The sequence below is a fragment of the Schistocerca serialis genome, chromosome 6, assembly GCF_023864345.2.
Source record: "Schistocerca serialis cubense isolate TAMUIC-IGC-003099 chromosome 6, iqSchSeri2.2, whole genome shotgun sequence".
Classification (NCBI taxonomy): Eukaryota; Metazoa; Arthropoda; class Insecta; order Orthoptera; family Acrididae; genus Schistocerca; species Schistocerca serialis.
This window is the reverse complement of record NC_064643.1, coordinates 731,247,622-731,271,797: the sequence shown is the minus strand read 5'-3', so window position 1 is coordinate 731,271,797 and position 24,176 is coordinate 731,247,622. Positions and strand designations below refer to the sequence as shown.

Below are 24,176 nucleotides of genomic sequence, written 5' to 3'. Positions count from 1 at the left end.
TGGTTCCTAGGTTTGTTGCTTGGTAATAACAGAACATGAGGTGTCGATTAACTTCATCTGACCATCTCATCCTCTCTCTTTGTTTTCCTTCTAGGGTGGTTGCAGGAAGCATATCCTGCAAAACACCTCTATTTGGATTTGAATCATTTTCCAGTTGGCTAGCAGTGTCGTTACTATTGTGGGCGGGCATAGGGTTCAAGCGTCGTCCCCGACCATGACGGTGCTTGTCCGAGGCTTCTTTAGTTCTGTCCTGAACGAACTAATCACACTAAAAGGGGGGTTAGCCCTGTTAGTGGTTTGTTCTTTTCGTCGCCTTTTACGACTGGCAGAACATACCGGAGGCCTATTCTTTTCCCGGGCCTCCACGGGAATCCCGGGCCTCCATTATTATTATTATTATTATTATTAGTATTATTATTATTATTATTATGTACAGATCAAGTAGTATGCACATGCTAATGTTAACCCTCTAAGCGTGTCTGGTTAAGTGTATGCGAGGGCCTGATGATCATAACGTTACCAGGTAAAATAAATGGACAAGTAGACTAAATAAAGTAACACATTGTCTTGCTCTAGCGAGGAGATGCCAGAGGTCCCACTCTGGAAGGTCTGGAGACGGCGGCGGTACGTGGTCACGCTGCTGACCTTCCTAGGATTCTTCAATCTCTACGCCCTCCGGGTCAACGTCAGCGTCGTCATTGTCGACATGACGGAGAACAAGACGCACACAGACAGCAACGGGACGGTTGTTCGGGTAGGAACTTCTCGTAACTTCTAAATAGCATTATGCACAGGAATATGCCTTGCGACCACATTTATTAATTTATTCTGTAATATAAGTACCATAAGGAGCTCTATCATCCTTCTAAACAGTCACTGATTTCAACCTGAATAATCAATTTTGTGCCACTGCTTCCGAAAAGCCGTCTGTTCTGCTCTAGGTCTGGATTACAAGAAAGAGAGGCAACTGTGCTCCGCACCGCAGAACACTCCAGCGTCCACACACGTGACCTGTATCCCACGCACGCTATTGGCTAAAACCAGTGGCGTGAATTCGCTAGCAGTTTCAGCAGAGGTCTCAGGGCATCTCTTGTCAGCTGCTTTAACTGGACAGAACTGCCTCGGTTTTGTAAGACTTGTGTCACTTAGGTACACTGCAAGTTACTCTGGGAGAAAACTTGTAAAGATTTCACTGGGCCTTTGAAATAAATTTTTCAAACCAATTCCCTATAATATTCCTTGACTGACTGCCACCCTGTACAATACCTTGCTCTGAAGTGTTTAAATCAAAATAAATAATATCTTGCCATGAAAAGGTTATGATAAAAAACGATCGATAAAATGTTCATTCCATTAACGATAATCTATGGGACGCTTTCCTAGGTCACTTCTTCTCAGCATTGTGCAGTTGCGAGGAGATTCCCATTATAGATCAACATTCGTCACCTGTTTCAATCCAGTGCCCCTTAAGGATGTAGGATCCCACTATGAACATCTTGAATGAGTGTATCTGTGAAGCGTTTCTTTGGTCATCCCACGGTTTTCGTCCAATCACACTGATCTGGTACGCAGACCTTTTCACTGTGCCCTGTGTTTCCCTCTGTACCGCCAAATGCAGCACTCCCATTTTCACGGTGAGTGGCTTGTCCGACATAGCACCTCATTTAGATGAAATCGTTAGATTGCTTAGCGGTTTATAGGACTGGCCAACACTCTGTACCCTGCCTAGAGGCACGTAACACCACTGCCCATTATCTACATCTATATCTACATACTCACTCCGCAATCCACCATACGGCGCGTGGCGGAGGGTACCTCGTACCACAACTAGCATCTTCTCTCCCTGTTCCACTCCCAAACAGAACGAGGGAAAAATGACTGCCTATATGCCTCTGTGCGAGCTCTAATCTCTCTTATCTTATCTTTGTGGTCTTTCCGCGAAACGTAAGTTGGCGGCAGTAAAATTGTACTGCAGTCAGCCTCAAATGCTGGTTCTCTAAATTTCCTCAGTAGCGTTTCACGAAAAGAACGCCTCCTTTCCTCCAGAGACTCTCAGCCAAGTTCCTGAAGCATTTCCGTAACACTCGCATGATGATCAAACCTACCAGTAATAAATCTAGCAGCCCGCCTCTGAATTGCTTCTATGTCCTCCCTCAATCCGACCTGATAGGGATCCCAAACGCTCGAGCAGTACTCAAGAATAGGTCGTATTAATGTTTCATAAGCGGTCTCCTTTACAGATGAACCACATCTTCCCAAAATTCTACCAATGAACCGAAGACGACTATGCGCTTTCCCCACAACTGCCATTATATGCTTGTCCCACTTCATATCGCTCTGCAATGCTACGCCCAAATATTTAATCGACGTGACTGTGTCAAGCGCTACACTACTAATGGAGTATTCAAACCTTACGAGATTCTTTTTCCTGTTCATCTGAATTAATTTACATTTATCTATTATTTAGAGTTAGCTGCCATTCTTTACACCAATCACAAATCCTGTCCAAGTCATCTTGTATCCTCCTACAGTCACTCAACGACGACACCTTCCCGTACACCACAGCATCATCAGCAAACAGCCGCACATTGCTATCCACCCTATCCAAAAGATCATTTATGTAGATAGAAAGCAACAGCGGACCTACCACACTTCCCTGGGGCGCTCCAGATGATACCCTCATCTCTGATGAACACTCACCATCGAGGACAACGTACTGGGTTCTATTACTTAAGAAGTCTTCGAGCCACTCACATATTTGGGAACCAATCCCATATGCTCGTACCTTAGTTAGGAATCTGCAGTGGGGCACCGAGTCAAACGCTTTCTGGAAGTCAAGGAATATGGTACCGTCTGATACCCTTCATCCATGGTTCGCAAGATATCATGTGAAAAAAGGGCGAGTTGCGTTTCACAGGAGCGATGCTTTCTAAAGCCGTGCTGATACATTATGTTTTTGTTTCTGGGTCGCCAGTGTTCTGACTCGTTAGATACGGTCAGCCGCAAATTCATCTCCTGTGGCAGGAGACCTTTCATCCAAGAGTAGCACTTGCACCCTAGCCCCACAATTATGTTTTGGATGTATCCCAGTCTCTGTCTTTCCCTACAGTTTTTACCCTCTACAGCTCTCTCTAGTACCACAGAACAAATGTTCAAATGTGTGTGAATTCCTAAGGGACCAAACTGCCTTGGTCATCGGTCCCTAGACTTACACACTACTTAAACTAACTGATGCTAAGGACAACACACACGCCCATGCCCGATTTAGGGCTCGAACCTCCGGTGGGAGGGGCCGTACAGTCAGTGACACGGCGCCTCTAACCGCGCGGCCGCTCCGCGCGGCATGGGACTTATTGCTTGATGTCCTACCACCCTACCCCTTCTTCTTGTCAGTGTTTCCCACGTATTCCTTTCCATGCCGATTCTGCAGAGAATTTCTTCTTTAATATCTTATCAGTCCACACAGTTTTCAACAACCTTATATGGCACCAAATTTCAGACGCTTTGACTCTCTTCTTTCCCGATTTTCCCACATTTCATAATTTACAACCATAGAATGCTGCTTCCTAAAATTAAGACCTATGTTTGATTCTTGTAGACTTCTTTTGGCCAGGAACGCCCTCTTTGCTGTGCTTGTCTGCACTGTGTGTCCCCCTTGCTTCATCTGTCACACGTCACTTTGCTTGTCCGCTATACTGGACCTTGAAGCTGTTGTGGCAACTTTTCTGTCATATAGGATGTCTGAACCTTTACGCCACCTTATCCACACTGCAGTGACTCTGGGTCGTGTGTCATAATTTGTGCAGCTTTCCTGCTAGTTACTTAGTTTCACAGTCCATGGACCATTTTGCATGATAAATACTAATGATGTGGAATGAGTCATTTTACATTCAAATCACAAATTAATTTGTACATATGATTACATACTGAACATTTCTAAGTATTTTTTTTTAGAAAAAATATAGATGTACATTAGTACTTCCTAACCATTACCATTTACACATTATAATAGTAGGTGTGCTTCTACAGAAGAGAGAGTTGTCAGTAGCATGGCAAACTGTGTTCTGGGGCATTTTGTTAGTGCAGGGTTACAAACATTCAGGGTACAAGCATACATTCAGAGGTGAACTTGATTGATTTATAGCCCCCTCCTCTTAACCTTTTGTTCTGCTAAGTGGTTTCTAACTCCCTGAGGGTTGATTTAGGACCTCCTGGGAATCTTTCTGAGAAAACCCCTCCACCTCCCATACCCCTTCTCCTTGCTAACGCAAGGCCACTTTTTATATCGAATTAATTGTCTAATTAAGTAAATCGATCAATTAATTAACCCCTCCCCCTCTGATAAATCCCTCAGCCCTCCCCTCCCATCCCCCCACTCCTCTTCCCCTCCTCCATCTGGAAATTGGCAGGAAAAGAACTCAGTCTGTGTTGGAGAGAAAGGATCTCATGGCAGGAATTTTAAATCAATCTCAATTACGTATCAAAGGATATACCATTTATTTATAAACTTCAGTTTTCTGGTGTTGGATTTCCTTATTGGGCGGGTACAATTCACATCTAGCGAACTTCATGTCCTAATTGTGTAATTACACAGCTGTAGATTGGAGGTGTTGCCTTATTGGAAAGTTTTCATGTGCGCTCAACTTGACATGCAGGGATTGACTGAGATAGTGCACAATGCCACCACCTGAGGACATCCCACTTCCACCCTTCACCCCCTCCCTTCTCACACCATCTAGAAAAAAATGGCGGGAAAAAGACTCATTCTGTGCTGATAGGAAGAATATCATGACACGAAATTGATGACAATACTATATTGACACATATTCTTTATTTAATCAGGGTTCCCCCACTTTGATAGAGCTTATGTTTGCACCCCCCAGATCCGCTTCTCATGATGTAATAACTGTAGACACCGAGGAATGGAATGATGTGCGGTATAATAGCCACCATTTGGGCTCATCCACATGTGCATTTGTCGTCCAGGTACCGCCATGGATGTCAGAAGTCGCTCAATGTCCCAATTACAGATCATGATTCTAAATACCATTGGCCATGGACTGGATGTCGGCTGCCTTTGATCGCGTGACCCCAAATAAAGCATCAAGTGGTGACATTCTGTTTTTTGGGAAATACTAGACTTGCTTCCTGTCTCTGTCTCTCTGACGATGCTACTTCATGATTGTGTGTGTGAACCAACGTCCCCAAACACACAGACATTGGTTTTCATCTCTCCCCAGAATACAGCGCTCCTATTGGTTAATGTTGAGAAGAAAGGGAGAGGTGACGCAATTTCGATATAAAAAAAAGAGTGTATTAGTTCATTTGCACTACCCTATCAAATTAATTGTTTAACAATTTACAGCAGTCAAGTAGATCACATAAAACACTCACCTCCACTTTACGACGAACGTTTCTTAATAATAAAACATATTTTCAATGTTCACGTATCACACGCAAACTTTATGCAAATCAAGTAATTAAAATTGCGCCACAAATAGATTGTAGCAATAAATATATTCGATGTCTTGTATGCACTAACAATTGACAGCACAATTACTCTCCTACATCACAATGTTTCCACTAAACATATCTGGTAAAAGAAGTCCTACCAGTCACACACACTCACGATTACGAGAGCGAGAATGTTATACCGTCGTACAAACTGTGTACGGTACAAATTTGCACCTGGTTGCGACAGTTGGAAGTAATGTTTTTCTCGGATATGAAAGGAAAGCAGTAGTTAAGAGGGATTGAGACGGGTTTGTAGGTTATTTACGTAATCTGTACTTAGAGAAAGCAGTAAAAGAAAACCAAGAAGAAATTTGGAAAGGAAGTAAAAATTCAAGGAGAAGAGATAAAATGTTACTTTATCCATATTGGGTCTTGTAAACTCCATGGCCGTTAATGATTCTTGATGAATAATTACAGTCGGGCACAAGCTTTAATGTGAACATGCAGATGCATTTAGGCTAAAAAATTTGAGTAAATCTGCAGTCGTCATTCGCCTGGATCAACATGTATGCACTGTTTCGAACATAAAAGATAATTTAAAAATACCACATGTCACCAATATAGCAAGAAGCGGAATCTTTATTAGAGATTTGTAATGTGTGGTCAGGGAAGTACAGTAAACTCATGCTGGTGCTCTTTAAAATAATGTAAATTTTCTGCATTGTTCAAAATTCTCCAGAACGAGTCAATTCTTTGGGTTACAAGCTCGAATTCTGTATCGTGCGAGTCAAATACAATAGAGTGTCGAACGTTATCAGAATCGTTAGCCATCTGAAGATGGGCGTGATAGACAGAAACCGGTTATGTCTTTGAACTACAGCATTTTAAAAGTATTTGTGGCTGGTGGCGTCATTCATCAACGAAGAAATTAAAACTTTCATATTAGCCGACGATTTAATAATTGTCAGTTACGGCAAATGATTTAGAAGATCATTTGAATGGAATGGATAGTGTCTTGAAAAGAAGCTACAAGATGAACATCAATAAAAGTAAAAGAAGGATAATGAAATGTTGTCAAATTACATCAGAAGTTGCTGAGGGAAAAAGATTGGGAAATGAGACACTAAAAGTTATCACTGAGTTCTAATGTTTGGGCAACAAATTAACTTACGATGAAGGAGACACAGACTATCAGTAGGGAGGAAAACGTTTCTGGAAAAGATAATGCAGCTAACATCGAATATTGGATATAATAGGAAATTATTTCTATAGGTATTTATCGCGAATGTAGCCTTGTACATAAGTGAAACTTGAATTATAAATTGTTCAATCATAGTGAAGAGGTACTGAATCGAAATGAAGAGAAAATAAACGTATGGCAAAAATGATTAAGAGAAAGGATAGGTTGATAGGCCACATCTTGAGGCATTAAGGGATAATTAATTTCATAATGGAAGGGAGTGTGGATGTGAGTTAGGTTGGGGAGGTCGATTGTAGAGAGAGACCAAGACTTGACTGCAATAAGCAGATCCAAATGGATGGAGGTTGCAGTATTTATGCCAAGATGAAGGGATTTTTCCAGGATACACTGCTGTGGAGAGCTCAGTCTTCTGACCGAAAATCGCAACAACAATATTATTGTGTGCTTCACAGGAACTACTAGGTCCAATCACATTACTGTGGCCACTGCCGATGTTCGACGTCAATGTGCAGCAAAAACTCGCAGACGGCAGGCGGCAGCACTAGCAGTGGAGGGACATAAAGCCTGGAGAGGGGGGAGGGGACGGTGCAGCTTTTGACGTAATGCAGAAATAGAGCGATGTATCTGACGTCCAAAGGAGCATGGGCATTGGCTTTCAGGCAAAGGTTGGTAGCATTTTAAACACAGCTAATTTTGTAAACGGTTCTTCTGCCACTGCGAATGGAATATATCGTTCATGGCAAAATGGCGCTATCCAAAACCGGTGCTGAGGCAACTGTGATGGACAGTGGCCCATAGATGACAGGGGTGAACGACGGCTGTGGATATGTTTGCGGGCCAATAGATGTGCAACTGTTGACCAACTGAGCGCCCAACCAAGGAACTAATAACAGGTATGTTTAACGACCCTTCAGTGAAGATTGCTTCATATGGGCCTCCGCAGCAGGTGCCTTGTTCATAAACCCATGCTGACGGCTGTTCATCAGTGACAAAGGCTGGAATTTGCACACCGGTACCACAACAGGGCGTCCACTGAACGGCGATAGATGGCCTTTACAGATGACTCACGTTTTATGCGTGTACATCGTGAAGCGTCTGAAAACAAATACCCTGCATCAATCGTAGGAAGGGTCGCGGTTGGGTGAGGAAGTGTTTCGACTGTGGAATTTTTTCTAGGCATACCCTAGGTGATCTAGTCACTCTGGAATGCACTGTGGATCAACACGAATATGCTTCTGACCTTGGGGACAGTCTCCTCTCATACGTGCATTTTGATTTTCCTCAAAATGGTGCCATCTACCAGCAGGATAATGCTAAGTGTCACACATCTCGCAGTGTATGAACATACACAATTGGCCATTAAAATTGCTACACCAAGGAGAAATGCAGATGATAAACAGGTATTCATTGGACAAATATATTATACTAGAACTGACATGTGATTACAATTTCACGCAATTTGGGTGTATAGATCCTGAGAAATCAGTACCCAGAACAACTACCTCTGGCCGCAATAACAGCCTTGATATGGCGGGGCATTGAGTCAAACAGAGCTTGGATGGCGTGTACAGGTACAGCTGCCCATGCAGCTTCAACACGATACCACAGTTCATCAAGAGTAGTGACTGGGTATTGTGACGAGCCGGTTGCTCGGCCACCATTGACCAGACGCTTTCAGTCGGTGAGAGATCTGGAGAATGCGCTGGCCAGGGCAGCAGTCGAACATTTTCTGTATCCAGAAAGGCCCGTACAGTACCTGCAACATGCGGTCGTGCATTATCCTGCTCAAATGTAGGGTTTCGCAGGGATTGAATGAGGGGTAGAGATACGGGTCGTATCACATCTGAAATGTAACGTCCACTGTTCAAAGTGCCGTCAATGCGAGCAAGAGGAGACCGAGACGTGTAACCAATGGCACCCCATACCATCACGCCGGGTGATACGCCAGTAGGGCGATGACGAATACACACTTCCAATGTGCGTTCACCGCGATGTCGCCAAACACGGATGCGACCATCATCATGCTGTACACAGAACCTGGATTCATCCGAAAAAATTATGTTTTGCCATTCGTGCACCCAGGTTCGTCGTTGAGTACACCATCGCAGGCGCTCCTGTCTGTGATGCAGCGTCAAGGGTAACCGCAGCCATGGTCTCCGAACTGATAGTCCATGCTGTTGCAAACGTCGTCGAACTGTTCGTGCAGGTGCTTGTTGTGTTGCAAACGTCCCCATCTGTTGACTCAGGGATCGAGACGTGGCTGCACGATCCGTTACAGCCATGCAGATAAGATGCCTGTCATCTCGACTGCTAGTGATAGAAGGCCGTTGGGATCCAGCACGCCGTTCCGTATTACCCTCCCGAACCTACTGATTCCATATTCTGCTAACAGTCATTGGGTTTTGACCAACGCATGCAGCATTGTCGCAATACGATAAACCGCAATCGCGATAGGCTACAATCCGACCTTTATCAAAGTCGGAAACGTGATTGAATGCATTTCTCCTCCTTACACGAGGGATCACAACAACGTTTCACCAGGCAACGCCGGTCAACTGCTGTTTGTGTATGAGAAATCGGTTGGAAACTTTCCTCATGACAGCACGTTGTAGGTGTCGCCGCCGGCGCCAACCTTGTGTGGAAGCTCTGAAAAGCTAATCATTTGCATATCACAGCATCTTCTTCCTGTCGGTTAAATTTCGCGTCTGTAGCACGTCATCATCGTGGTGTAGAAATTTTAATGGCCAGTAGTGTAGTTCAAATGACACCAAAATGAGTTTATCGTACTTCTCTGGCCACCAGACTCCACCAACTTAAGCGCAATCGAGAATCTACGGGGCCACCTTGATTGGGCTGTTTGTGTCATGGAACCTCAACCAAGAAGCTTACTGCAGTTGATCACGGCTCTGTAGTCGGCATGACTCCACATTCTTCCTTTCAGAATCTCACTCACTCTCTTCCTGCAAATCTGGCAGCGGTCTGTACTGCAAAAGATGGTTTTGCCGGCTTTTGACAGATGGTAACATTAATGTGACTGAACAGTATAATACATGCTGCTTTCTTTCACACAGATGTATGACTTCTTTAAACCTGTTGCTTCAATAGGGATTTGGAAATGGAAATGAATTAATAATTGCTTTAATAATGGGAAAATTGACTGGAAAGATTAGGTGAGAAAATTTAGAAGGTAATTTATGAATGTGTGCACCATTTTGGCTGAACTTCAACTGATACCACTATCAACAGACCTTGAATATCATTACACTCAAGTTCAATAAATATAATTTGTATTACATACTGCTACTTCCAGTAGTGTGCGGTACCAAATAATCACCGCAACCATTGAAATTGTCGATCTGTCTATAAGTTCTTAAACAAAGAAAGCAGAATATTTTAGGATAAGTAAACCAAGTTCAATAGGGGCCTATCAAGTCTGAGTCATTGCCTTTGCATTAATTGCATTGTCTTGAGTGTGACAATGTCGATGCAGGAACACTCTTCCAGATACGGCGTTAATTATTCTTGTCTGCACCGAACCTCTTGATGCAGGATCTCGGCAGCGAGTGAAATGATGAACAGATAGGAGTTCAACTTATAATCGTGCGAATAAATATTCCTTTTCTAGTAACTTTTCATAGCACTTTTAATGAACGGTTAAAATAATCATTTTTTAACAATGCTGGTATGACGGATCCAAGCCTACGTCCGTATTCTACGTCGGTCCTGAAACGAAAGGGGTGAAGATACATGAATTAATAACCTCAAGAGCATATTTCTTAACTTTGTTTATTTATTATTATTTTGAGCTTTTCTTCATTACAGAGGCTTATCTGCAACATAATAATTTACTCGGAAATTTCTATACAAAGAATAAAATTTCTTAAACTATATTTTCAAAATATTCCTCCAGGTGTCTCGATTTTGTGTGTCCTCTTCCTCTGCGACCATTCTCCTCATTGTGTGGTATACATTTTGGAGCCAGGTGGTCATAGGTCGTCCTCTTCTTCTTCTCCCCTCTGGTTCCCACTCCAGTATCAATTTTGGTATTCTGGCTTCCTCCATTCATCGTACATGCTGTACCACTGTAATTTCTCCTTATTATTTCGGTGTTCCTTATCTTCTCTTTCCTGGAGAGTCTTGACGATCTTCTCCAGAAGTCCATCCATTTTGTAATGTTCTTCAGGTGAACTGTCCAGGTCTCTGTTCCATACAGAACCACACTCTCTGATATAGATTTGTATATCAATTTTTTAGTTCCGCTCATTACATTCCTGCTCCGTAAGACTGAATTAAGCATCCCAATGACCTTCCGTCTGCTACTAATTCTTTTATTGATTTATGACACTGATTTTCCCTCGATTTATAAAATAGATCCCAAATAACAGAAAGTGTTTATCTTTTTGATTTTCTTCCCTTTAATGTATAGCTCATCTGAATCATTAGTCAAGTATTCTGTTTTTTGGTAATTAATCTTCAAACCCCAAGTTTTGTATGCTACTGCTAGTTGATTGCACATATAGTTAGCATCTTCCCCATCTTGTGCTACGACTACTTGATCATCAGCAAATAATAAATGATGCAGGTAAACTCCTTCTCTTACTTCTAATCCCATACTATTACATTTACAAGACCTTGTTCTAAGGCTAATATCTGTAGAGGGTTTTAAGTAATGATGGTGAGATGGGGTAGCCCTGTAAAAGGCCTTTGCTTGTTCTAGATGTCTGTGAAAGTTTATTACCAACTTTCACTTGGCAAATATTATCTTTATACAACTGTTGCATTATTTTAATCAAGGAAGGGTTTATGTTTGCCATATGTAGTGCTTTCCAAAGCAATTTCCTTGGGACAGTATCATGTGCTTTTTCTAGATCTATGAAAATTAATCCTATATTTTTTTATTTTTCCCTATGCTTCTCCAAAATCTGTCAAATGTGAAAATAAGGTCTACACATGATCTCCCAGCCAAGAAACCACACTGTTCTTCTTGGGTTCTAAAATTTTTTTCCACTTTCTTTTTAATTACTTTCGCAAAAATTCTCATTAATCTATATTTTGACTAAAGTTCAGTCTTGATCACACCATTTATGTTTCAATGATATAGGTAACCGGTTTAGGTTATTTCTACATAACCATAACCAGACCTGTGGATTAATTTTAGGAAATACTAGAAACCAATCTTTAAATAAAATGAAAGTGTCGAATGACGTCAAAATTTAACAAGATAAAATAAAATTATTTATACCCATGGCTCCCTTTGGATGGTAGGCGGAGCTCTCCTCAGCTGCTACGAAGTTAACTGACGGTTATGAGTGCTGAGCACGAGCTTAAATATGCAGAGGCTCCGCCTACTTCCTGTCACACTACTTCACAACTGCCAATCAGCGTTCATAATATGACGCCATCGTCAAAGAATAAAAGTAGGAAATACACTAATAACATAAAATTGATTCATTTAAAATGTCTGATTAACAGATAGTTAGTATGTGTACAGCTTATTTATATTTTAGATAAAAACAGTAAACTACAATGTGTAATAGTTGTGCCCTCCATGGGCAACCTTAATACTATTACAGTGTCAGTTACATCAAAGATGTGAAAGTCCTTGGAGTTGTGGTATATATCGATTATACCGAGTCGCCTACATAACAATTGCATCTTTGGTGGATGCTGCAGAATCGTCTTACTTTAACTGTAGTTTTCATAGCAATATTCTTTATAGCAGTAGGGTAGCAGCCAAGAGTACATTCCGCATTATGTGTGTCTGAATAACTGATGAGACCGCTGATTAAATTTTTTTAGAACTCATCGATCTAATAGTTTTTATAATAATCAATGTCAATTTAATAAAATTTTTATATGTTGTACAGCATATTTTACATAAATAGTTTTTGCCATGGGTATAACTAGTCTTATATTTTAAAACAAAAGAGTAGGTGCTTTTACTACAAAATTTCGTCAAAAAGGTCGTAAAAATATTTTTCGCGAAAATCTAATTGTTCATTGAGCAGCATTGATGATTTGGTTTTCCAATGAGCATATATCTCGATTTCTTCTAAGATATTCATAAGTTAGCCTTTATTTGCATAATGAAGAACTTGTAAATTCTGCTCTACTGTCCCCTCAGCATGATTATTGAATGCTATATGATGGCCGAATACAGACTTTGTTCATGAGGTACCCGACGTATGTTCTTTGTACCTTACTGCAAAATTTCGTCCTGTTTGGCCGATGTATATTTTCTCACAGTCTCTACATTGGATCTTGTACACTCCTGATCTGGTAAATTTTCCATTATCTTTACTTACAGTATGTCTTAATTTTTGTTGTAAAGTATTGTCAGTTGTAAATGCTATTGTTATTCCAGAAATTTTGAATAAATCAGTAATTCTGTCTGATATGTTTCCCATATATGTCATCTTCATATATTTTGGATTACCTATTAGTGGAGTACTTTGTGATTGTTGCACTTTATTAAAAATGACATCTACCTGTCATGTGTTGAAAGAGTTAGTTTTTGCAATTTGTTTTAAGATGGTCATTTCCTTTTTGATCTCATTAGCTTCTAGCGATAATTTTAGTATTCGGTGTATCATAGACTTAAAAAATGCTTTTTTATACTTGTCAGGATCGCATGATATGGCATTAATAATAACATCAGTGGTTGTAGGTTTCCTGTATATGGTGAAGAAATGTTTCCCACTGTTATTAGTTATAGTGAGATCTAGGTAGATAATAGATTTTCGATTTTCATGCTGAACCATAAATTGTAACTTCGGATGCATAGAGTTTAATTCTATTGCAAGCTTCTCAATTTCATCTTTTGAACCATTATAAAGCAATAATGTAACATCTACATATCGCTTGTAATATTTGATTTTATTTGCGATATCAGGGTTATTTTTCAGGAATTGCGTCTCAATGTGGTTCACGAAAATGTCTGCAACTGTCCCAGCCAAAGAATTGCCCATTGCTAGGCCATCTTTCTGACAATAGATTTTAGTATTAAAAGAGAAATAATTGTAATCTAAAGTGCATTCAAGCAGTTCTATAAATTCGGTTATTTCGTCTTTAGTCATATTTTTGTATACCTAAACCGGTTACCTATATCATTGAAACATTAATAGTGTGATCAAGACTGAACTTGAGTCAAAATATAATAATCTACAAATCACTGTATTCCAAAAATGTTTACCAAAATCTCATTAATCTGTTTGTAACATAAATTCCTCGACAGTTTGAACAAATTTGGGATCCCCTTTCTTAAATATGGTATTAATGTAACCTTGCTTCATCTCGTTGGTACTGAGTCTCCAGGTATAATTTTGTTGAAGAGGTGTGTTATCAATTTCACAATTTTGTCACCACCATATTTCAGACACCCCAGATTGATATTGCCTGGTCCAGGTGATTTACCATTCTTCCCTATTCTCAACGCCTGAAGTACTTCACTTTCTAAAATCTGGATTTCATCATCTTCATGTCCATTTTCTTCCAACGTTCCTTCTTCTAGACATTCTTCTCTGTCCTCATTTAATAATTTTTGGAAATACTCTTCCCACTCATTTTGTGTTATCAGTTGGAGATTGGTTTTGCTTTCTGTATCCTGTTGAAGCCCTTTTAATACTGGCCATGCTTCTTTTGCTCTCACAAATCCTAATTTGCTATTAACCTTGGCACATGTTTTTTGTCATGTTTCATTTTTTGCCATCCTTATTTTTTTCATCACTTCCTTCTTCTTATTTAATTTGATACAGGTATTTAACGGTGTATCAAAACGTTATCCTTGCCACAAAACTACTCATTAATTTACTTTTGCTGGTGCCTTAGTTTATAGCTCATTAAGTTTACATATAGCGTATATTAAAGAAAAGAAAGAAAAATAATACGAATCAGTACATGCTTCGACTGTTTTGCCGGCAGGAGAGCGAGTTCGACTGGGACACGGAGCTGCAGGGCCTGGTGCTGAGCTCCTTCTTCTACGGCTACATCTGCACGCAGCTGCTGGGCGGCTGGCTGGCGCTGCGCGTGGGCGGCGCTGTCCTCATGACCTGCGCCGTCGCCGTCAGCGCAGTGCTGGCGCTCGTCACGCCCGTGCTGGTGCGCCTCAGCGTCTACGCCTTCATCGCCATCCGGGTCATCCAGGGGCTCGTACAGGTACAGGCTGTTCCCAACGGCACCCACCTGCCTGCGCCACTAACTGACCGCGATATTTTACTGTCATGAGCTCGTCTCCTCAGTAATACCACTGCTAGTAGCAATAATAGTTTTATGCACCGTCAGCAACTTTTACAAGTATATTTTACATGCTGTGGAACTATTCCTTAAGAACATACAGGCATTTACATACACGTCTACAACTAAACTCCATCTGAACAGGCCTCAGGAGACCTAACGGTACACCAAGCGAGGTGGCGCAGTGGTTAACACACTGGACTCGTATTCGGGAGGACGACGGTTCAATCCCGTCTCCGGCCGACCTGATTTAGGTTTTCCATGATTTCCCTAAATCGCTCCAGGCAAATGCCGGGATGGTTCCTTTGAAAGGGCACGGCCGACTTCCTTTCCCGTCCTTCCTTAATCCGATGAGACCGATGACCTCGATGTTTGGTCTCTTCCTCCAAACAACCAAACCAACCAACCTAACGGTACTTACCAACCACCTTATCATCCCCAGACGATAGTCATCACTGGATGAAGACGTGTAGGAGTATGTGAGCAGCACACCTCTTCTGTGGCCATAGTCAGTCTTCGCCATTGGTACATAATTACAGGTCTAGTTCGACAAAAGTGGAACACATTCTCGGCCATGCCTTTATAATAGGAACCATCACTGCATTCTTCTGAAACACACTACTGGCCATTAAAATTGCTACGCCAAGAACAAATGCAGATGATAAACGGGTATTCATTGGACAAATATATTATACTAGAACTGACATGTCATTACATTTTCACGCAATTTGGGTGCATAGATCCTGAGAAATCAGTACCCAGAACAACCACCTCTGGCCGTAATAACGGCCTTGATACGCCTGCGCATTGAGTCAAAGAGAGCTTGGACGGCGTGTACAGGTACAGGTACCCATGCAGCTTCAACATGATACCACAGTTCATCAACAGTAGTGACTGGCGTATTGTGACGAGACAGTTGCTCGGCCGCCATTGACCAGATGTTTTCAATTGGTGAGAGATCTGGAGAATGTGCTGGCCAGGGCAGCAGTCAAACATTTTCTGTATCCAAAAAGGCCCATACAGCACCTGCAACATGCGGTCGTGCGTTATCCTGCTGAAATGTAGGGTTTCGCAGGGATCGAATGGAGGGTAGAGCCACGAGTCGTAACACATCTGAAATGTAACGTCCACTGCTCAAAGTGCTGTCATTGCGAACAAGAGGTGGCCGAGACGTGTAGCCAATGGCACCCCATACCATCACGCCGGGTGATACGCCAGTATGGCGATGACGAATACATGCTTCTAATGTGCTCAGATGAAAACCCAGTTCTAAGTAAAAAAGGGGAGTCAGAAAGGTGGAAGGAGTATATAGAGGGTCTATACAGGGGCGATGTTCTTGAGGACAATATTATGGAAATGGAAGAGGAGGCAGATGAAGATGAAATGGGAGATACCACACTGCTTGAAGAGTTTGACAGAGCACTAAACGACGTAAGTCGAAACAAGGCCCTGGGAGTAGACAACATTCCATTAGAACTACTGACAGCCTTGGGAGAGCCAGTCCTGACAAAACTCTACCATCTGGTGAGCAAGATGTATGACACAGGCGAAATACCCTCAGACTTCAAGAAGAATATAATAATTCCAATCCCAAAGAAAGCGGGTGTTGACAGATGTGGAAATTACCGAACTATCAGTTTAATAAGTCACAGCTGCAAAATACTAGCGCGAATTCTTTACAGACGAATGGAGAAACTGGTAGAAGCCGACATCAGGGAAGATCAGTTTGGATTCCGTAGAAATGTTGGAACACGTGAGGCAATACTGACCCTACGACTTATCTTAGAAAATAGATTAAGGAAAGGCAAACCTACATTTCTAGCATTTGTAGACTTAGAGAAAACTTTTGACAACGTTGACTGGAATACTCTCTTCCAAATTCTGAAGGTAGCAGGGGTAAAATACAGGGAGCGAAAGGCTATTTACAATTTGTACAGAAACCAAATGGCAGTTATCAGATGGCTGGGTGTTGTGTGCTGTCCCTAGGTTAGTTAGGTTTCAGCAGTTCTAAGTTCTAGGGGACTGATGACCATAGATGTTAAGTCCCATAGTGCTCAGAGCCATTTGAGCAGTTATAAGAGTCGAGGGGCACGAAACGGAAGCAGTGGTTGGGAAGGGAGTGAGACAGGGTTGTAGCCTGTCCCCGATCTTATTCAATCTGTATATTGAGCAAGCAGTCAAGGAAACAAAAGTAAAGGTCGGAGTAGGTACTAAAATCCATGGAGAAGAAATAAAAACTTTGAGGCTCGCCGATGACATTGTAATTCTGTTAGAGACAGCAAAGGACTTGGAAGAGCAGTTGAACGGAATGGACAGTGTCTTGAAAGGAGGGTATAAAATGAACATCAACAAATGCAAAACGAGGATAATGGAATGTAGTCGAATTAAATCAGGTGATGCTGCACGAATTAGATTAGGAAATGAGAAGCTTAAAGTAGTAAAAGAGTTTTGCTATTTGGGAAGCAAAATAACTGATGATGGTCGAAGTAGAGAGGATATAAAATGTAGACTTGCCACGGCAAGGAAAGCGTTTCTGAAGAAGAGAAATTTGTTAATATCGAGTATAGATTTAAGTGTCAGGAAGTCGTTTATGAAAGCATTTGTATGGAGTGTAGCCATGTATGGAAGTGAAACATGGAAGATAAATAGTTTGGACAAGAAGAGAATAGAAGCTTTAGAAATGTGGTGCTACAGAAGAATGCTGAAGATTAGATGGGTAGATCACATAACTAATGAGGAGGTATTGAATAGAATTGGGGAGAAGAGGAGTTTGTGGCACAACTTGACTAGAAGAAGGGATCGGTTGGTAGGAAATGTTCTGAGGCATCAAGGGATCACCAATGTAGTACTGGAGGGCAGCGGGAGGGTAAAAATCGTAGAGGGAGACCAAGAGATGAATACACTAAGCAGATTCAGAAGGATGTAGGCTGCAGCAGGTACTGGGAGATGAAGAGGCTTGCACAGGATAGATAACACGGAGAGCTGCATCAAACCAGTCTCAGGACTGAAGACAACAACAACAACAACAACAACAATGTGCGTTCGCCGCGATGTCGCCAAACACGGATGCGACCATCATGATGCTGTAAACAGAACCTAGATTCATCCGAAAAAATGACGTTTTGCCATTCGTGCACCTAGGTTCGTCGTTGAGTACACCATCGCAGGCGCTCCTGTGTGTGATGCAGTGTCAAGGGTAACCGCAGCCATGGTCTTCGAGCTGAGAGTCCACGCTGCTGCAAACTTCGTCGAACTGTTCATGCAGATGGTTGTTGTCTTGCATACGTCCCCATCTGTTGACTCAGGGATCGAGGCGTGGCTGCACGATCCGTTACGACCATGCGGATAAGATGCCTGTCATCTCAACTGCTAGTGATACGAGGCCGTTGGGATCCAGCACGTCGTTCCGTATTACCCTCCTGAACCCACCGATTCCATATTCTGCTAACAGTCATTGGATCTCGACCAATGCGAGCAGTAATGTCGCGATACGATTAACCGCAATCGCGATAGGCTACAATCCGACCTTTACCAAAGTCGGAAACGTGATGGTACGCATTTCTCCTCCTTACACGAGGGATCACAACAACGTTTCACCAGGCAACGCCGGTCAACTGCTGTCTGTGTATGAGAAATCGCTTGGAAACTTTTCTCATGTCAGCACGTTGTAGGTGTCGCCACCGGCGCCAAACTTGTGTGAATGCTCTGAAAAGCTAATCATTTGCATATAACAGCATCTTCTTCCTGTCGGCTAAATTTCGCGTCTGTAGCACGTCATCTTCGTGGTGTAGCAATTTTAATGGCCAGTAGTGTAATTTAGGGAAACCATTGACGACCTAAATTAGGATCGCCAGGTGGAAACTGAATCTTCCATCCTTCCAAATACAAAGCCTGTCTGTTTAAAACAGTGCTACCACATAAGGTTTATCCTAGTGTAAAGATATTGTTAAGCAAATAAGTTATTTAATCCACAATGAAATTTGATTCTGCATCTGAGTGTGCGCTGATATGAAACTTCCTGGATGATTAAAACTGAGTGCCGGACCGTGACTCGAACTGGGGACCTTTGCCTATGGCGGGCAAGTGCTCTACCAACTGAGCTACTGAAGCACGACAATGGGCCCCGTCCTCACAGCTTTACTTGCGCCAGTATCTCGTCTCCTACCTTCCTAACTTTACAGAAGCTCTCCTGCGAACCAATTAGAACTGAAGCTGTGAGGACGGGTCATGAGGTGTGGCTGGGTATCTCCGACAATAGAGGACTTTCCCACAAAAGGCAAAGGTAGTGAGTTCGAGTGTCGGTCCGGCACACAGTTTTAATCTGCCAGGAAGTTTCAAGTTATTTAGTAACGTAAAAAGCTAATGCTACACGTGAAGAAAACGATTCCTGGAGATTTACTATGACCGTGAATTTGTAATCAGAAAATGTGTAAAGAAAAACTGCATACAGTAAATTAATATTGTATAAACCCCAAGAACCGTTTTTACTTCCGGAAACTTCGAAAGCAAACCTCTATATGAGAAGTTTCCCAATAATGTTAAAATTCTGATAATAATATCCTTCCATAGCGGAAAACAGTAAAACACTCGAATGATAATTTGATAATTAAAGACACAGTATACTGTGATTTTGCTTATCAGTTACAGTTAAACTCAGATAAACTTGCACCTAAATATGAATGAATGGAAATAAGACGTTAAGTGGCATGTAAACAAAGATTGTGTACTCTGACAGCTGTCAGATTCAAAGCTCCCTGTAATACGCTAACTTGAAGCAATGGCAAATGAGCTGCTTCTTTGTAATTGGTCGGTGTAAATAACTTCTATGGCGGATGCCTCAACTTGCGCATCTGGCCACTTTCACAGTACAACACACAAATTCTCCTGCCTAAATGATTGTATGTACACGACGAAGCACACCCCTCCAAAAGACACACAGCGCATGCAAAGACTTTTTAACAGTCACTGAAGGTAAACAGTTTTTACAATAAACTAATTATATTTACGGAGAGAAACGTTAAGAGATAGTCTGTTACAAAGTACAAAGAAATTAAATTGGTTACGATAGTGAGTTTCTCGAAGAGAGGATTGGTTTCGAGTCTTATCTGTTCTGGGTCGGCGTGATGAGGCGACGGCGCTAGAAGCAGTTGGAAGTTGCTGATTTGAATCCTATAAGTTCATCGAGTCGTATCCTTGGCATTAATTTATATCCTCTTTCCTTACATCCTCTTTGGGCTGGTGATAGTATCAAGTTGCGTAGCATCTATTTGTGGTAGGCCAGAACAAAGTAGCTGTTTATGTAGCACTGAAGGTTCAGCTGCAACGTTCATACACGATGCTTTGGCACAGACCATACATCGTGTTTAAATTAACATTCCAGTTGCTACAACTTGCAAATTTCGAAGTTAGACAGTCCACCTACTGTTAATATTCATGATTCACGATAACACCGTTCCCGTGAAAACAGTGACTTACGCAGCAACACAGTTCACGGTTTCCACATTGGCGGTTAGTGTTTTAGCATACGTCATATTTCGTTGTCTAGAAAATGAGCGATATTGAATTCACAGTTTATGTAATTCAATCCGATTCTAAACTGACGACAATATTGTCTGTTCACGAGTGCATTGCCACTGCCACAAGCATCATTCTGCAAAAACCCACAACTTTCGCGTCACACAAAATCCGTTTAGACTGTCCATCATTGCGTCAAATTTCAAACCGTGTCTAACACACGAAAGTCCGGTGTTAATATCGCGCTAATCGCGCACCATTACTACACACAATACTTGCTTCCGTACCACCACTCTCATGCGCCATCTGCGACCCTCTAAACACAGTTCGACCCGACAACTATCGATACTTCTCTCGCTCCACAGTTCATACAACACTTCCGCCTTTTGCATTCCGCTTCACACAATACATTTCATAAAACTATCTGAAAGATCATCAGAAAAAAAATTCAAGTCTTTACATAAGGAACTCGTATAGCAAATAATTCATGTTCTACACTATATAACCAAAGGAAAATTATTCTACGTCATTAGAAATATATCTATGAAGTACAAGGTAGTAAAAAACGGTAGTTGTTTGGGGGAGGAGACCAAACAGCGAGGTCATCAGTCTCGTCGGATTAGGGAAGGACGGGGAAGGAATTCGGCCGTGCCCTTTCAAAGGAAACATCCCGGCATTTGCCTGGAGTGATTTAGGGAAATCACGGAAAACCTAAATCAGGATGGCCGGACGCAGGATTGAACCGTCGTCGTCCTCCCGAATGCGAGTCAAGTGAAGGTAGTAAATGAAAGGAAAAATATAGCTCGTTATTAGTCATGGCATCACATACACTGTTCATTCAGATTGCAAAACCCGGCACTTGACACTCGATGCTGGAATTGATGCACAAAATGCTATGAAATATTGTGTTTCCGGAAGTGAATCTTAAGGTGGGGAATTTGCATTTTATCAGTGAAAAGTATTGACTGTGATAATAAACGCCAGATTTAAATGAACTCTGTAGTTTATTATAAGAAGCATTTGAAACATAAAGCATCCAAAACAATCATGAGATTACTAAATTTACAATCATAGAATTAACCACAAGAATTACAAACCTGGTTTGTTGCCAAAGTTACTCAATGACATCGGAGTTGCTTAATAATCTTGCATCTAACTTTGTGAAATTTATCTCACCCTAACAGTATAACGATTACAGTGACTGACTGAATAGAGAACTGAAGAAACCCGTAGATGTGAGGATGTACTGATGAAAGTGGGACAAGGAAACCTATCATGAATCTGTACTTGAACCTCTCGATCGTCCCAACATACCGGAGATGGTAGCTGTGCTCACCATACCCTTCGGTGTAACATGAGCCGAATGGTGACGCCCTATCATGCTCCCAGGAAGTCTGATACTAGGGTCGTTCTGGTGAGGTCTCAAACATTAGAGCTCAGTTGGCACCTCCACTTGAGCGCACAGCCTGCAGAGCGCCAATGTGTCCAGCACCAAGCACAGAGACGAAGTCTTTCATTCTAAGTCAATAAGGAGCCGACAACTCGTTTCTTCTTTGCAAGAAAAATTCGACCACCATTCCCCTCTAAAGTTACATCAGTCTGCCAATGGAGTAATTGTTTCTTTGACAAAATGTCTCACCAAGAAGAGGCAAAACGCCAAACAACAAATGATATCATTTTTCTCCCCTCTTTTCTAAAAAAAATCATCTGCCTACAGGAAAATTAAAGAGACCTTTGGAGAAAAGAGAGCCACTTGTATGAATATCAGGAGCTCAGATGGAAACACAGTTCTAAGCAAAGAAGGGAAAGCAGAAAGGTGGAAGGAGTATACAGAGGATCTATACAAGGGCGATGTACTTGAGGACAATATTATGGAAGAGGATGTAGATGAAGGTGAAATGGGAGATACGATACTGCGTGAAGAGTTTGACAGAGCACTGAAAGACCTGAGTCGAAATAAAGCCCCGGGAGTAGACAACATTCCATTGGAACTACTGACGGCCTTGGGAGAGCCAGTCCTGACAAAACTCTACCATCTGGTGCACAAGATGTATGAGACAGGCGAAATACCCTCAGACTTCAAGAAGAATATAACAATTCCAATCCCAAAGAAAGCAGGTGCTGCCAGATGTGGAAATTACCGAACCATCAGTTTAATAAGCCACAGCTGCCAAATACTAACGCGAATTCTTTACAGACGGATGGAAAAACTGGTAGAAGCCGACCTCGGGGAAGATCAGTTTGGATTCCGTTGAAATGTTGGAACACGTTAGGCAATACTGACACTACGACTTATCTTAGAAAATAGATTAAGGAAAGGCAAACCTACGTTTATAGCATTTGTAGACTTAGAGAAAGCTATTGACAATGTTGACTGGAATACTCTCTTTCAAATTCTGAAGGTGGCAGGGGTAAAATACAGGGAGCGAAAGGCTATTTACAATTTCTACAGAAACCAAATGGCAGTTATAAGAGTCGAGGGACATGAAAGGGAAGCAGTGGTTGGGAAGGGAGTGAGACAGGGTTGTAGCCTCTCCCCGATGTTATTCAATCTGTATATAGAGCAAGCAGTAAAGGAAACAAAAGAAAAATTTGGAGTAGGTATTAAAATCCATGGAGAAGAAATAAAAACTTTGAAGTTCGCCGATGGCATTGTAATTCTGTCAGAGACAGCAAAGCACTTGGAAGAGCACTTGAACGGAATGGACAGTGTCCTGAAAGGAGGGTATAAGATGAACATCAACAAAAGCAAAACGAGGATAATGGAATATAGTCGAATTAAATCGGGTGATGCTGCCGGAATTAGATTAGGAAATGAGACACTTAAAGTAGCAAAGGAGTTTTGCTATTTGGGGAGCAAAATAACTGATGATGGTCGAAGTAGAGAGGATATAAAATGTAGACTGGCAATGGCAAGGAAAGCGTTTCTGAAGAAGAGAAATTTGTTAACATCGAGTATAGATTTAAGTGTCAGGAAGTCGTTTCTGAAAGTATTTGTATGGAGTATAGCCATGTATGGAAGTGAAACATGGACGATAAATAGTTTGGACAAGAAGAGAATAGAAGCTACAGAAGAATGCTGAAGATTAGATGGGTAGATCACATAACTAATGAGGAGGTATTGAACAGAATTGGGGAGAAGAGGAGTTTGTGGCACAACTTGACAAGAAGAAGGGACCAGTTGGTAGGACATGTTCTGAGGCATCAAGGGATCACAAATTTAGCATCAAGGGATCACAAATTTAGCATTGGAGGGCAGCGTGGAGGGTAAAAATCGTAGAGGGAGACCAAGAGGTGAATACATTAAGCAGATTCAGAAGGATGTAGGTTGCAGTAAGTACTGGGAGATGAAGAAGCTTGCACAGGATAGAGTAGCATGGAGAGCTGCATCAAACCAGTCTCAGGACTGAAGACCACAACAACAACAATGTGTTATGTCCTCTTGATGTCACTTCTATTTGACCAGTTGGCACCCTCTCATCCAGCAGCTAGCTTTGCTGTTCATATCCTGGGGAAAGCTAAACAGCTGTGCTCGAGGCTAGCCGCCAACTCTGTGGCATCTTCTGCACCTGTAGTACAACAGAGCTGTTTTGCCATCATTTTTGGAAAGCATTTTTCTTAACATGTTCCAAGCACCTACTGCTGGCTGAGTTCTGTCATCTAGAATAAATGCTTCCACCATGGCCATCAAAAGTGGATATGTGCGATAAACAGCACAATAGGCTGGCCTAAAATGACAATGGCCGAGGCTGGTCGCCTCCCCACAGTTATCTGA

At 41.8% G+C, this 24,176-nt stretch overlaps 1 protein-coding gene across 1 annotated transcript in view; it reads left to right on the top strand.

Annotated features, from left to right (window-relative positions):
- Positions 1–583: 583 nt before the first annotated feature.
- Positions 584–24,176, top strand: part of LOC126485053 (sialin-like) — a 259,946-nt gene continuing 236,353 nt past the window's right edge. Inside the window, exons 1-2 of the mRNA XM_050108655.1 lie at positions 584–754; positions 14,576–14,809. Of these exons, the coding sequence (XP_049964612.1) occupies positions 584–754; positions 14,576–14,809 (405 nt within the window). The remainder of the gene's footprint in view (positions 755–14,575; positions 14,810–24,176) is intronic.